At 34.8% G+C, this 15,106-nt stretch overlaps 2 protein-coding genes across 5 annotated transcripts in view; one reads left to right on the top strand and one right to left on the bottom strand.

Annotated features, from left to right (window-relative positions):
* Nucleotides 1–15,106, bottom strand: part of Ran — a 93,849-nt gene that overhangs the window by 1,482 nt on the left and 77,261 nt on the right. The window lies entirely within an intron of this gene.
* Syx1A (Syntaxin 1A) lies at nucleotides 69–15,103 on the top strand. Of its 4 annotated transcripts, XM_008200121.3 has the most exons (10): nucleotides 78–667; nucleotides 906–995; nucleotides 3,812–3,911; nucleotides 9,271–9,345; nucleotides 9,403–9,585; nucleotides 9,642–9,715; nucleotides 9,766–9,903; nucleotides 11,558–11,668; nucleotides 13,330–13,418; nucleotides 13,474–15,103. In XM_008200121.3, the coding sequence occupies exons 1-9, from the start codon at nucleotides 635–637 to the stop codon at nucleotides 13,414–13,416; spliced, it is 891 nt and encodes a 296-aa protein (XP_008198343.1). In that variant the 5' UTR covers nucleotides 78–634; the 3' UTR covers nucleotides 13,417–13,418; nucleotides 13,474–15,103.

Below are 15,106 nucleotides of genomic sequence, written 5' to 3'. Positions count from 1 at the left end.
TTGGAATAGTGGTTTTTATGGAAATATGTTGCGCGTGGCTGGGGCTTCGCCCCAGTTAACTAAAAGGAAACAAACCCCACGACCAATTAAACTCGAAAACGTGGAACTCGAAACGTGGAATAGTGTTTTTTTATGGAGCTAGGGTGGCGTACAGTTCATAAACATAAACACTATTCCACGTTTCGAGTTCCACGTTTTCGAGTTTAATTGGTCGTGGGGTTTGTTTCCTTTTAGTTAACTGGGGCGAAGCCCCAGCCACGCGCAACATATTTCCATAAAAACCACTATTCCAATATGCCCATCAATGCCGATTGTTAATGTAATTATTTTTAAAATACTCAGAAAACTCTTTAGACTTAACCAGCCCAGCTGAAATGAGAAGTCCGTTATGGTCTCCGTTCGTACTGTTCCGACCTCGCTCGCAACATTTCGACTGATCGAACATTTGTAGACCGGCACGGGCCAGACGCTAGTTTCGCGCAACAGCACTGCAGCTCCCTTCTATCGATTTTCGTGTTCCGATGAAAGTGTTGGGTTTCTCGGGTCTAGTTTTAGTGTTTGTGTTAAATAATTTGAATGGGATTCATTTATAAAACACACGTTTTCCGTGCGGTGTGATTAAGCCTCCTCCAAGATGACTAAAGACAGATTGGCGGCCCTTGTCGCTGTAAGCATTTTTCCATCACGCACACGTTCGCTAATTCGCCACAAATCCAATTAATTCGGTGATTCACCAAATGTTCCCAACAACCCCCAACGAAAATTCCGGGGTTTCCCCGCCGAAATCGCGATTTCGCTTGGATCTAGTGGCAATTAGGTTAGGTGGACGAAGCGTTAGTCTTTTGTCATCGCCCCACCCCTTTGATTTGTCATTTTTCCGATAAAAATTTTGAAATTTTTTGCAGGCCCAGAGCGACGATGACGACGTCGGCCCCGACGATGTGGCTGTCAACGTCGAAGGCCGCGACGGCTTCATGGATGCATTTTTTGGCGAGGTAATTAACCTCGTTTAAGCGAGGCGGCCCTGTACACTTGTCAAAAAACGCAGCCCACTTTGATCAGGTCATGGCACCTGTTAACGAGGGTGAATTTGCCTTTTGTTCAGTTAGTAACGACATTTTTCCCTAATCAGGTCATTATAAAAGAGATGTTTCATATGACGCGTGAGTCATTACCTAATCTGATCTAATCTTCATCAGATGTTATGATTAATGAAAGTGACGTTTTTGCACGTTAATCTCCGAAATTCACTGTTACCAACCACCTGCCGGTCAAAGTGGGCCATGACTTTGAAATTCAGTTGCCAGCATTGACCATCAAAAAACGTCACAATTGACAATATTGCCAACTTAATTTCGGCCGGAAATCCAGTTTATCCTGCCGCTTCCGTCATGAAATATGTGGAAACGTCGATTTGCATGTAATTTGCAATTTGTCGAATTTGAATTTCAGACAGTTTTAATGTCAAAAACGCGATTTTCGTCAATAAATCTCGCCGAAATAAATAAAACCCCAGCGCTAAAACAGTGCTCTAAATTAATTAAAGTTTCCTCTTTAGTATGCATGATCCCTGTTTAGGGATTTCATCCAATTTGATTAAGAGTCAAGGACGTTTTGGAAAAATTATAAGTTCTGGACGAGATTTTTATTTTATTTTTTTACGTGTCTTTCGTAGATGACGCGGCTTTTTTATTTAATTATCGGTTTTATCAGAGAATTTATTGAAGGCTGCATGACTCATTGTTGATAAATAAAATAGGCAAATAAATAAGTTAGTGTCGTTTGTGAAAAATTTCAACACTTAATAAAAATTATACGACGTGATTATGGGTCAGGTGTAACACGGAATGGTTTTTTGCCTAATTGATGAACGGGTCGTCGTGTGGCCAAAACTAGTGTTAAATGAGTTTTTGTTTTGTCATTTCGGTCACGTGACTGTTAATTAGACTAATTTGTTTCGTTGTCGATTTTTTTAATTTCAAAAGCCACCTGTCAATGAACTGTTTCAAAGTATGAGCACAACTATTATTTGTGCTCGTTTGTGATTCACTCGTTGCTTTATTCATGAAGTTTTATCGAATACATTGCGTGAAGAGGAAAAGGAAAGGACTCGTATAGTTGTGGGTTTATCTAGTCGTTCAGGCTTAACAAAGGACTCATATTTTGCTCACAATAACAAAAATTAATGAATGACAACTGTTTTTTTTTGGTATGTTTATTTAAATTGAAATTAGAGGACGCACGATATTTTTTTGCTTCGATAAGGAAACTCGAGTGCATTTCTTATCTCGGTGTTTTAATTGGTCGTCAAAAAAGACAAACAAACGCCCGGCTTTAAACTGCGACCAATTGGGACACAGTTGTGACTTTTTGTTGTGTGTTCTTGCGATTTCTGATTGGTCGGGATTTACAAGGCAAACACTTGACCAATTAGGGCCGTGCAAAGCGGAAAGAAAACCAATTGAATTAAATAGTGCTCAAAATTTGACGTATTGCTCTTTTTATCTTCGGATTGGTTCTTATCTTTACAATCTATTTTGAATTATAAATGAGGTCCAAAAAAGAGAGCAACGAAACGTGCGTCTGATTGGCCTGTCTTTATTTTTAACAAATGATTGGATAAGAATTTGACCAATTAGAAGAGTCGTCTGTTGGAAGCAAACACCAATCGAAACCATTTATTTATTGTCAAAAAGGAAATATGAATATTTATTTATAATTTTAAAATTTACATTTTTATTTTTTTTTTAAAATCAAATCATACTTTTTTTAAGTTTTTTTATACGACTTTTAATACTTTTATCCGCAAACGTGACTTGAATGCTTCTTTTCAACCATAGAATAAAAGTTCTACTTTTGTGCCTAAGTATTTTTATTTTTACCAAAATGTTTCCCACTTTATGGAAAATTTGACGTGTCACACGTCGATTTCTTGTGATGCAGCAAAGATAGAACCAATATTTAAAAAAAAACTGTCATCAATTTAATTACGTTTGTAGAAAAAATAATATATGTTATTAGGCTTGAACTACGTTCGGCAAAATAAATATACAGTTTTGTCATATAAAGTATTAATACATCAATAAAAAGACTTGTTATTGAAGCAAATTGTGCTGAAAAAAAAAATTAAACGAGTCAAAAGATACGAAAAATGATTACTTATTGATGAAATTTGAGTTAAAACTGTTAATGATTGAGGTGGATTGTAGTAATTATTTTGGTTTTTTACATATCCACATTAAAAAAAAACTACAAATTTCAAAAGTTGTTATTAATTTGAGTTATGGAGATTAAATCGAAATTATTTGTTTTTTGTCAGAAGAGACCAATAAACGGGCAATAAAGTGCAACAATGGGTAAAAATTGCCGTAATGTCGCCTTCGGCAAAGTATCAAAACGAATCGAATTTATCGCTGAAAAGCGTCGAACATAAACGTTGCCAATTTATCTCGCAACGATCTCCTGTTCGCATATAACACCACTTGAATATTTTTTTCGTGTCAACGCCACCCTCTTTAGCCACATTATCTCCATAGCCTTGGAGGTGATATTATTTTACACGATAACAGCACTAAGGCCATCCTGTGCGATGGTTCCCCGAGGATGTACTAATGTCAGCAGCTCTAACGCTACATAAACATAAATTCTAGCGTTATTTGCGAGTTGATGAAATTCGCCAAATGTGCAACAAGTTATTGAAACACTCTCATTGGGGATTTGCAATTCGAATTGGTAGATTAACCAAATGACAATCTAATTTGGTCGAGGGGCACATCAAACAAATCCCTTAATCCACTTTCTTTTGTTCTAGGTGGAAGACATACGAGACATGATAGATAAGATCCAAGCAAATGTAGAAGAAGTGAAGAAGAAACACAGTGGTATACTTTCAGCGCCGCAAAGTGATGAAAGTAAGTCGTAACATCAGCATTTTACGATTCAGACTCTCCGAAATTGAATTTTTACGCCTTGTACTGAGTTTTGTCGTTAACTAAGTAGTCATTTTTTCTGTGGAAAAAATCGCGTGTCTTGCAGAAAACGAGATTACAATCTGTCGTCGACCCTCTTGCTTAGTCACGCGAATTATGGATTGATTCGATCCAGACTTGCTGCGAATTTTGTAGATAGGTTCAGGTTGTTGCATTTTTTCTCCACCGAAAGATAGAAAGGTTGAGAGGAAGTCGGCGCGATATCGACCGCTTGCGACCTTTCGCACAGGATGTCTTTTATCAAAACGCGGTCGCGAATGTAATAATCGAGGATATATCGCCAATTTACGAATTCAAATTGTGGAAATGCGCGGGAGTGGCGAGGGCGGGCTTACTCACATTTATTTAATTGCAACTAAATGTGAGCGTAATTAACAAACACAGCCTGATGGAATCATTCATAACTAAATATAGAGACAAATGTAGAAATAAAGTCGGAAAAACTCGCGTGACTTGACCTCTGATTAGAGCAAATCGAGTCTAAATAGCATTGTTAGCTAATATTAGTCACTGGGTTATTTTTTCTGTTTGAAAAATGGTAGTTTTCATAATAAATAATCGTTTTTGTATGAAATTATCCCAGACATCCAGTAAAAATTGTACTGGTTTGTAACGAAAACCTTATTAAAAATATCAATATGTAACTGATTTATTTTACAAAAAAACGTCTAAAATCGAAGGAAGTTGAAATTTGTGATATTTTTGTGCAAAATTGTATTTAGTACAAGAATTTTACTTAACAAATATGTGCGATATTTTGTAAAGGACATCGAAAAAGCACTAAGTTATTAAGTCTAACAATACATCATTTATTCTTGTTTTTCAAGTGTTTAGCATATTTTCCAGCTAGATACTTAATTATTTCGCAAAACTTTCTTCAAAGTTAAAACTAAGCTTTAAAATCACTGAAATAGACCAAAAATTATAATATTTTTGTCTTTTTTATGAGTTTAAGCACATTTTTTGAGTTTCAGAACAAAAAATTATGTTTTTTTAACGTTTGATATTTTATTTTGCCAGGTTAAATTTTTGACTAGGTTCACTCGATCTAGCTCGTTTTTGGGCGAAGTCTTTTCTAAAAAACTATAAAGTTTGGTAAAATGTGTTATTTTTATATTTTTCAAGCAAATAAACACGTGTTTAAAAATATATTCTCAGTTTCTTTTGAAAAATTGAGTGAAAAATCACTATATTTTGTTGAATAATTATATTTAGAAAAGGAATTATCTCCAATATTTTCTAAAAAACAAGCCGAAATTTTGCCAAGTTTGATCGAAAATTGTATGAATTCGGCGTTTTTGAAATTTTTAAACACGTTTTTGAGAGAAAATCTACCTTTTTTAGAAAAAAAATTACTAAAAATAGGTGTATATATTATTTTATCACTTTTCAACCAGAAATTCTTTTATTGTTCAAGAACTTTTTACAATAAAAATGTTAAGCTACTTTTGTTTTTTTTTTAACATACACCTTGTAGAACAAAAATCTCAGTTGTTTTTTGAGATTTTACTAGAAAATATCAAAAAATCACCAATTTACATACAAAATTTTCTAATTTTTTCCGTTTTTGAGCCCGTTATTCAGCCAGAAACGCATTTATTTCGCAAAGTGTTGTTGAAAACAGACTGAAAAAGCTGAAAAGTTAGCCATTTATACTAGAATTCGAGTCTTTTGAGGTTAAAACTAAGTTTTTTCCGAAAAATTTTCCTGAATTTAGATGAAAAATTACCGAATTACATAGAAAAAACCCCAAAAGTTAATTAGTTTAATAATTTTTATTAGTGTTTTCACGAATTATAACTTTTGTTGTAAATATTGTCACAATTTTTATAATAAAGAGGAGAAAAGGTTATTTATTTGTCGGAATTGTCGGATATTTTTTTCCGATCGATAAGATTAAACAATGAATTAGTTAAAGTAGTGGAATTGTTTCGTAACATTTTCGAAATTCCGATAAACCCTCTTCCCATTGATATTATTTCGAGTGGTTTTATTAAACAAATTGTTGCGCTAAATAACACAATTCCAGCGTCGGAGATCAAAGCGTCCGCTCCATTATTGCAAACAGCCCAATTATTACAATTAACTCGGACGCTTCTCACTCACTAACATTCAAACAATTTTTTTCGCACATTTCTAATCTAAAATCCAATAAACGTGCCCGCTTTAAAAATAGAAATCGCACGTAAGTGTTGATTGAAATGAATTTATTGCGTAATTCGAGGAGCGTATTTTGGTGGAGGCGCCGGTTTTAATCGAACTTTACGCAGAAATGGACGCAAATGTTTGTTCCATTTTGATAAAACCAATCGTTATAGTTTCGGATGCAACTCCTACATGTTTATAGTCTCGCCCACACGCAAGACAAAAAGTCGGCGAAAGATGTTTATTGCGGGGGCGGGAATGCAAAGGTCGCCGAACATTAATCAAAAGCCAGAGAAAGGCGGAATTTTTATTGAGAGAATAACAGTTTTTGACAAATTAAATCCCCCTGTTGCTGTCTTAAAAATTTAATACTCGCCTCGCCTCGAAATATCCGCACTTAATGGCGTCTCAAGACATGAGTTATCATCTGAAAATTGGAACGTAAAGAGAGGCAAAAAATTCGTCCAAGGCGAGAAACGAAGTTTCATACGAAATCACGATTCTTTCGGGACTAACGTACCAAAAGCAACAAATATGAATCGGGGAAACTTTTCGCCAATTACTCGGCTCGAGTTGAATGAAAATACGCCGATCGATGGTGTGCTTGTCAAGGGCTAAAATTTTTTGTGCCCTAGAGTAAATCTAGGACTCGGTCGAGATCAATAAGGGGTTTAAGGACGTTACGTTTAGGTATTCCCTAGTTTATCATCTGCGGTAGCGCGAGAGAAAGCAAGCGGGAAAAGTGTCCCTAGATCCAGACACACGATTTATTTAAATCTGCATACAAAAAACACCGTTTAATTCAAACTGGAATTGCGGAAATTTACAACTGTTTGCCTGGACGCTAAGATCAATCGCGTTAATGCGATGAAAGAATCATTTATTTAGATATTAAATGTAGTGTCGGTAATAAAGCATGAGAACCTAACCACTGGTCGTTGAATCGATCGTCAACAAATACATTCCTATTGTTGGAAAAGTACTTAACACACAATACGCTGAAATTAGCTCCTCGAAATCGTTTTTTTTTGTGTTAGGCGACATTAAAAGATTCCCTATTTTTGGCCGATATTAGCGTATCTCATTAACCGAGTTTTGAAACGAGCTGCTTAAATATTTAGCGCAAATCTCGAGCTGAAAAAAAGTTTAATAAGAGCATTCCCGGTGAAAAGTTTCACGCCGACGAACAATCTCAATTTATATTGTGATGAATGGGGAATAAACCGAATTGAAATACGAGGCGAGATTTTCAACAAAAAGTTACGAGTTTTAAGCCAAACTTTTACGTCTGGAACATTAAAACACTGGTTCGAGGCAAATTTGATCGACTACGAGTTTTTTCCGTGACGATTTTTGTAAACGTAGCGAAGTGTTTCGAATGGAATTAGCTTTTTTACGTTATTTAAACATTTAACCACGGCTTGAAATTTTTTGTAACCGAAAATGTAATAACATGAAAGCATTTTCCTATCAATTTTAGCACGTCTTTAAAACATAAACGCAATTTGTTCGCGAATCTCGTTAAAAAGAAGCTGAAAACTAGTTATATCGAAAATAGTATTATACATATTTTTGATATTTTGAAGCTAACAGCTGTTTTTAAAAGCAAAAAAACTTGCTTTTTCCATATATTCCAAGCCAAATGTGAAAGGATTCCTGTTGTCCGAATGAATTGAAATTTTGCATACTTACGTAATCTGCGTGACAATGTAATTCTTTATAGTTATTTAGTCCCTAAAGGGGTTAAAGGGGGATTAAAGTTTAAAATTAGTTAAAAGCTGCTTTTTACTTTGCAAAATATCGCTAAATTTGACCGAAAAATTATCACAATATCTAGAAAAGTAGGACATTTTGCGTGTTTTTTATACTTTTTTTCTTTAATTTCTTAAATTAGTAGATTATGATAGAGAACTAAAGAAAAAAGACAACAAAAAATTTCTAAAAAAGCAAATTTCATCAAAACTTCTTAAAAATTGAGCCAAAAATAATGTTATTTTTGTCATTTTCAAGTAAAATTTCGTCAAAAAGAAACCCAAAAATCTTCAAATTGAATCTGAAACGCTGTTTTTTTGGTTTATTTACGTGTTTACACCAAAAAACTAAAGTCCAAAAAGAGTTTTTTTTAACTTTTTTGAGTTTAAAACGGCAAATTTCACCGAAAAATTATAATAATATAATAATACTTAGTTCTTTTTCTCCCAAATGTTGGCTCAGAAAAACTATTCCATCAGTTTCTTTCTTCTTTTTTGCTTTTCTAAGTTGGAGAATTAATGATTTTTCAAAATATCGTCAAAACAAGTTGAAAATTGAACCGAAAATATTGTTACTTTTGTTATTTTCAGGCCTTTAAGCTCGATTTTAAGTTAAATTTTTGCCTAAAACCATCCATTAGAATCACTTTTGATCATTTTTTGCTAAAAAAATACTAAATTTTGCAGATTCTGACAGTATTTTCGTCCTTTTAATTGATTTCCGAATGTTTTTTTTTGCTGAAAACGGTATTTTTGTCTAAATTATGTCAAAGAGAACGCTAAAAATTCACTAATCAGTATTTGTAACGGATTTTCGTCTGAATTATTTCACAAAATTTAATAAAAAAGTGGTGTTATTTTTGCCTTTTTGAAACTTCTTTAAGCCAATCGTGGCCTAAAAGCATTTTCCATAGTATTAGAATTAGCTTCAGAGACGGAGTTTCCCGAATTTCCGCCTTACTTCCGGTTACGTTCTCAATTCACAATGCACAAAGTTCTAGATTTCTAGCAAGATAGCAAGTTGCTTTCAATGGTATCGAGCTGCTTGAACGGATCTCATAATTTCATATTTTATACATTTATCAATAGTCGTTCAGATGCAAATCGCTTCCAAGTAATAAAACGAATTTATTTGTTTGATTTTTCTCCGGTACCGCCAATTTTGAGTTAATTGAAATATGCTGAGGGAGGTGAATTTAAGTTGGTTAAAAATCGCCTCGTTCCCAATTCGCCGTTTTATTGACAGTGAATTAATCAAGTCGATGACTTCCATTTTTACCTGTTGTAGTAGTCCAGGTGAGGAGCGGGCGTTTCACCTGCTCGTAGAAATCGATTATTGACTTGAATAATTAAATGCGATGTAATGTAATTTTTCTTAATTTCAGAAACGAAACAAGAACTTGAAGATTTAATGGCCGATATCAAGAAAACTGCCAATAAAGTCCGTGCCAAGCTTAAAGGTACCAAAAAAAATAAATAAATTGCGTAAAAGTGCCAAATTTTGATCGCTTTTTTAGTGATAGAACAAAACATAGAGCAAGAAGAACAAACGAATAAATCGTCGGCGGATTTGAGGATACGGAAAACGCAACACTCGACGTTATCCCGAAAGTTCGTAGAAGTCATGACGGAATATAATCGGACGCAGACGGATTACAGAGAACGATGTAAAGGGAGAATACAAAGACAATTAGAAATCAGTAAGTTTTTCGCCGAGTGATTTGATCGCAAGTTTATTGCGATGATTTTATTGCAGCCGGCAGATCGACAACTAATGAAGAATTAGAAGAGATGTTAGAACAGGGCAATTCGGCCGTCTTCACACAAGGTGTACGTAATTTCAATCTAGGAAAGTTTCAGGGATTAATCCCCAATTTTAGATCATAATGGAAACGCAACAAGCCAAGCAAACCCTAGCTGATATCGAAGCGCGACACGCTGATATTATCAAATTAGAAAATTCAATCAAAGAACTGCACGACATGTTCATGGACATGGCCATGCTAGTCGAGAACCAGGTAAGGGACCATTTTTTTAACGCTTTAAAAGGTAAAGTACCTAATCATATCAAGAGTTATCTTTTTTTCAAGACTTTGTCCATGTTTTTTAGTTAAAAAATTCAACAATTTCGCGGAATTTTGCTAAGTTAACTGTGAAAATTATAAACAAGTCGAAAAAAAGCCAAATAAAGTCGAAAAACGTCTTGGTTTTAGTCTTTTTTATGCGAAATTGAGCCGAAACTTTAACAAATCATGAACAAGCTATTAACAGATTTAGTCGGACAAATGCTGTTGTTTTTATTTTTTAAATTTTTGTTAGTTTTTAGTTAGAGTTTGTTATTTCGCAAAAATTTGTCAAAATCAGTCAAAAAACCGGTTAGTTGAATCGAAAATTATGTTATTTATCTCATTAAAAATGAGTTAAACAGTATTAAATGATGTCAAAAATAGTGTTATTTTTGTCTTCAAGCACTTTTTCCACGAGATTAAATTGTTTTTTTTTATTTTTTGGGTCAAAAATCACAAAATCTCCTCGAAAATCACTTTTTTTTGTTTTTGATATACTATTAAGCACGTGTTTTGCGAGATTTGGCTAAATTAAGTCGAAAAATCAATAAACTTGTTTGAAAATTAAATTTTTTTCGGGCCTTTTCGAACGTTTTTCTAGCAAAAGCGCAATTTTTCGCGAAAGAATTCTTTAAATTGAGCTTGAAATGCTATAGTTTAATTATTTTGCAAAATTTTGAGAGAAAAAAAGTTGAAGAAGCACTTAAATCGAGTCGAAAATTGTGTTGTTTTTGTCTTTTTTACTAGTTTGTGTACGACTTTGAACGAAACATTTAGTTTTTTTACCTGATTTTATTAAATATGACCGAACAGTTATCAAAATATGACGAAAATTAAATTATTTTTGCTTTTTTAATACGTTTTTTAGACAGAAATGCGCTTATTTCGTACCATTTCGGCAAAAACAAGCTAAAAATCACTAAATTATGTCGATAATTTTGCGTTTTTTGAACATTTTTGATTGAAATACGCAATTTTTTTGCGAGTTTCAGAACTTCTTTCAGTCTTTGCTACAAGGATTTAAACATGAATCTGAACTGTCTTTATGCCGAAATTTCGGTAAAAATACGTCAAAAATTATTACCTCATGTCGAAAATACTACTATTTTTTATTTTTCGAGCGTTTCAGAACCTTTTGTTGCAGGATTTTTTGTAAACTAAGCAGAAAAATTTCCATATTAAATTGACAGTGATTACCGTTTTGCGTTTTAGCACTTTTTGTGCAAATTTCGTAAAAAAATAATACTCTTTGTTTGCTACGTTAATTAAGGCAAAAAACGCTCGGTTTTAATTTTTTTGTTCGTTTTTTTTTCTAAAAGAAATAAATTTTCTCCAGGTGTTTTTTCCGTTGAACGATGTTTTTGTCGTATTTGTATCATGTGTTTAGATGAAATGAGCGTCATTTGTTGGTGGTTATCTCGCGTAATTGGCTCGAATATTAATGTGGCGATAGTTTCGGTCAGATTACCCAGCGGGCCTTAATACCAACCCTGTAATATCCGCTCACCCTTATTAATACCCTTCTCTCTCGATGATTATTTCTCGCTTCTGTCTAATATCACTAACACTTAGTTTTTTCTCTCCTCCTTCCTGCTGGGTTTTTTAGGGCGAAATGATCGACCGTATCGAGTACCACGTCGAGCACGCTGTCGATTACGTCCAAACAGCGACCCAAGATACCAAAAAAGCGTTAAAGTACCAAAGCAAAGCGAGACGGGTGAGTCTGTTCCTAGTTTTAAGCAACAACACAGTGTTTTGCGCTTCTAATTTTTTGTCGTTTTTTTTTCTCTCTCTCTCTCTCCTTTTACTCCCGACCCGACCGATTTTTTCTTATTTTGTTTTCGCTAATGGTTAACTCGACTAACTACCATGTGTGCCTTTGTCACTTTGTACATATTATTATAATCGTTGGTTGCGGTGTTTTCTTGGTGTGTTTCTCTCTCTTTGGTGGGTTCTTTCCCTTTCCCCTCTCCCTGACCCTTCACCATAGGGCGAGCTTGTTGATCGAGTGGAATATCACGTCGGTTTGACTGCCAATCATGTACAGTCAGGACGGTCTGAGCTGAAAGCCGCTCAGGAGTATCAGACCAAAGCGAGAAAGGTAGGTCCACCTGAGACACCCCGAAAATCCCTGCTTTGTGCATTTTATGTCGTTTCAGTTTTCGGTTTTTTGGTGAGAAGTTATTGTTTGCAAGCGACAGGTGGACGCGCCAAAATTGACTTCATTATTTTTTAATAAATAATCAGATCGGTTGTGGAAATTTTGAGATTCTTACGCTCTTTTTATCACAACAATAAATAAAGCCCTCACAAAAGAATTTACTTTAATTTATTTATTCAGCTTTGATTAATTAGTTATCCTAATATTTATTATGAAAAATAGTAGAAAAAATGCAAAAATGAAATAGAGTAAAAATGTACCACATACAGGGGGTAACGAATTGGTAACGTCCATTATTATTAAAAAATTTGTACATTTTTTTAACGTAAAAAAAAACAGTTTAAAGTTGGCTGTGAATAATTTTGAAGGTGGCGCCACCTGTCGTTTGCCGCTTTATTTCGTCGTTTCTTCGTCTTATTTTATTTTGTTTCTGTTTCCAGAAAAAGATCCTGATCATAATCTGCCTCATAGTAGCTATCATCATTTTAATTATTATTTTGGCGGTCACTCTGCCCGGTTAAAGAGGAGCGTTCGTTTATTTGTGAGTGCTTTTTGCAATATAATATACTCTGTGGTGTATTGATTTTGATTTAAAAGTGACTTTTTATCGTGTTATTTTTTGCATTTAAAACGTAATATAACTGCCCAGTTAGTGTGGAGAAGGAGTTGAATCTCGAGTAATAGTGAGCTTAGGTAGTTTTGTGTCTATAATATGTAATATCTAAGCAATAAAAAAGAAGGAAAAAAAACGTCACTTTAGCTTGTAAAATATTGCGAACGCAATATAGTGTAGTAAGTGGATTCCAACGATTCTTCTTTGTAGAAATTATCAGAAATCTATGAGTTTGCATCACCGGTCGGTTAATAATACTCAAACTGTAACGTTTAGTTTTGGTAAAAGCCTAGTCTGTGATTGGTGTAAACGTAGATTAAGTCATACCAAAGACGACCAGTTTTATTTTATCGTTGACAGCTCCACGTAACTATTTATCTTGTTATTTTATTGGGCAAATCGCTAGAATAGTCACCAGCCTTGTATATTTTTCTGTTATGTAAATTATTATTAAACTTTATTTTTCTATTCGTTTTTTATTTTATTTTGATGCACATGGCGGGTAAGTAACTGATTGGGCGATCAAAACGAGTGACAATGGCACATCGTAGTGTGATAATTAACTTTTCTTCCCTTGACTTGTTCTGTGTTTGTTTCAATGCAGAAGAAAATAATGATCTTAGTCTGCGTAACAATCCTCGGTTTAATAGTCACAGTCACCATCGGAAGTTATCTCGGACTCGGGGGCTAATTGTAAGTAATTCTCCCGACTTTTGGCGTTTTTTATTGTGAGAGTGGTGTCTTGCAGGTAGCTCTCGACTAATCATCGTTCTTCTTCGCTTGCTCCAAACATAAAAAGTTTGCATTGTTTGTTGTTGAGACAGTTTAGGTATTATTTGGGGGAAACCTTGTTTCGTAGCTTAGCAGTTACTGTAAAATATATAAAAAAACAAAAGGAATGAATCTCGAAACATTTGCTGTAGCAATAATATGTAAATGTTGAGTTCGAACATGTGTGATATTTCTTTTAGAAATGTTGCGTACTAGTGTACAGAGTTACTGTTTTCTATACCGTTTTTTTCGATTAGCTTCGTAGCGATTAGCGTAGGCTGTTGTTCTTTATAGAGGGGTGCACACACAATCAGTAGATTTTGAAAGGCCTAACTCGGAAGACAGTACCTCGAACGTACAGTCGCCCGGGATGGAAATGACGCGTCATTTCCATTTTGGGCGACTGTGCCTGCGCCATAAACACGGGTATTGCGATCAAGTGACGCAAGAAATGCGGGAATCACACAGCGTTATTGTCTTCCGTCATCCCTATTGAGTTGGTTCGTCTTGATTTGTACGTTTCTAGGCTTTCAAGGATCTCTGTAATAATGAACATAAGTCTTTCGTCATATTTATGTATATGTAGGCGATTTTATACTGGACCTAATCATAGGCGTAGCTCCAGTATGGCGGGAGTTAGTAATTCACAGCAGTAGTGAATTGTAACACCAGCGATTCAAGTTATAATACGTGTCAATTCAATTGGAAAATCTTTGAAACTTATAATAAATTTTCTTGCATCTTTAAGTGTCGATGCAAACAAGTGAGATATTAATGTAGTTAATACTTTTTATCATGTAGGTAGTTGACATGTAGTAGAGATAATAGGCTATTTTAAGAGGAAAAACGATGTTACACTCTGTTGATTTTCGTTCGACATTAGCATAGTTTTACAAAGAAATGGCAATATTTATATATCGGCTCCTCTAGCCACTCTCCCAGTGAACCGCCTAGACTCGCACCATCTTATAAGATCATCGACTTTTTTAGGATTTATAGTTTAGGGAATTATCGCGGTTCATGGCAGTGGCTAGGGGAGAAACTTGTGATTCTCTCTGTGTGTCCTTTTCAACCTAACACGAGCACAAATGTGAAAACACTTCAACTACGTGTCGTAGTCTAGGCTCCTGTTGTTGAAGTTCTAGTAATTGTACACTGCAACGTTCCCTGACCACTAGCGACACCTCATCATTTCATGGGACAGTCAGTCAGTAATTGGCGCAGTCGGTAGGAAAAATACAACACAAATTGGCTGTCTCCAGTGCGACGCTGGTGTTGAGGGCGCAGTCCCCTCACTCGTGTGTTGTGACCTTCTTAGCTAGCGGCACCTGTGTCTATGTCTGCTCCTTGTAACATGTCATGAATGTGCACGCAAACCTCCACAAGATGAAACCGCTAGGAAATCACCTCATTTCACTTGTAAATACACTAGTTGTGACCTTATTGCTTTCGGAAGTTTATACATTAGACAATAATACGATGTACGAATTATTTCTAGATGTTTTGCGTTACTTAAGCCGAGTCATCGAGTCTCATCTTGTGGACTTGTACCTATGTAAATTAGGAAATTCATTTAAATCTATATAATATACATATTTCAAGTTGAAGTT

This window comes from Tribolium castaneum, chromosome 2 (assembly GCF_031307605.1).
Source record: "Tribolium castaneum strain GA2 chromosome 2, icTriCast1.1, whole genome shotgun sequence".
In the NCBI taxonomy this organism is placed as follows: Eukaryota; Metazoa; Arthropoda; class Insecta; order Coleoptera; family Tenebrionidae; genus Tribolium; species Tribolium castaneum.
The sequence above is the reverse complement of the archived record's forward strand: the minus strand, read 5'-3'. Positions and strand labels throughout refer to the sequence as shown.

Excerpts from the sequence above, each read along its gene's own strand:
- Syx1A (XM_008200120.3), top strand. The coding sequence starts at position 635 with ATGACTAAAGACAGATTGGCGGCCCTTGTCGCT. Across the intron at positions 3,912-9,270 it reads AGCGCCGCAAAGTGATGAAA|AAACGAAACAAGAACTTGAA; the intron begins GTAAGTCGTAAC and ends TCTTAATTTCAG. Across the intron at positions 9,904-11,557 it reads CCATGCTAGTCGAGAACCAG|GGCGAAATGATCGACCGTAT; the intron begins GTAAGGGACCAT and ends TGGGTTTTTTAG.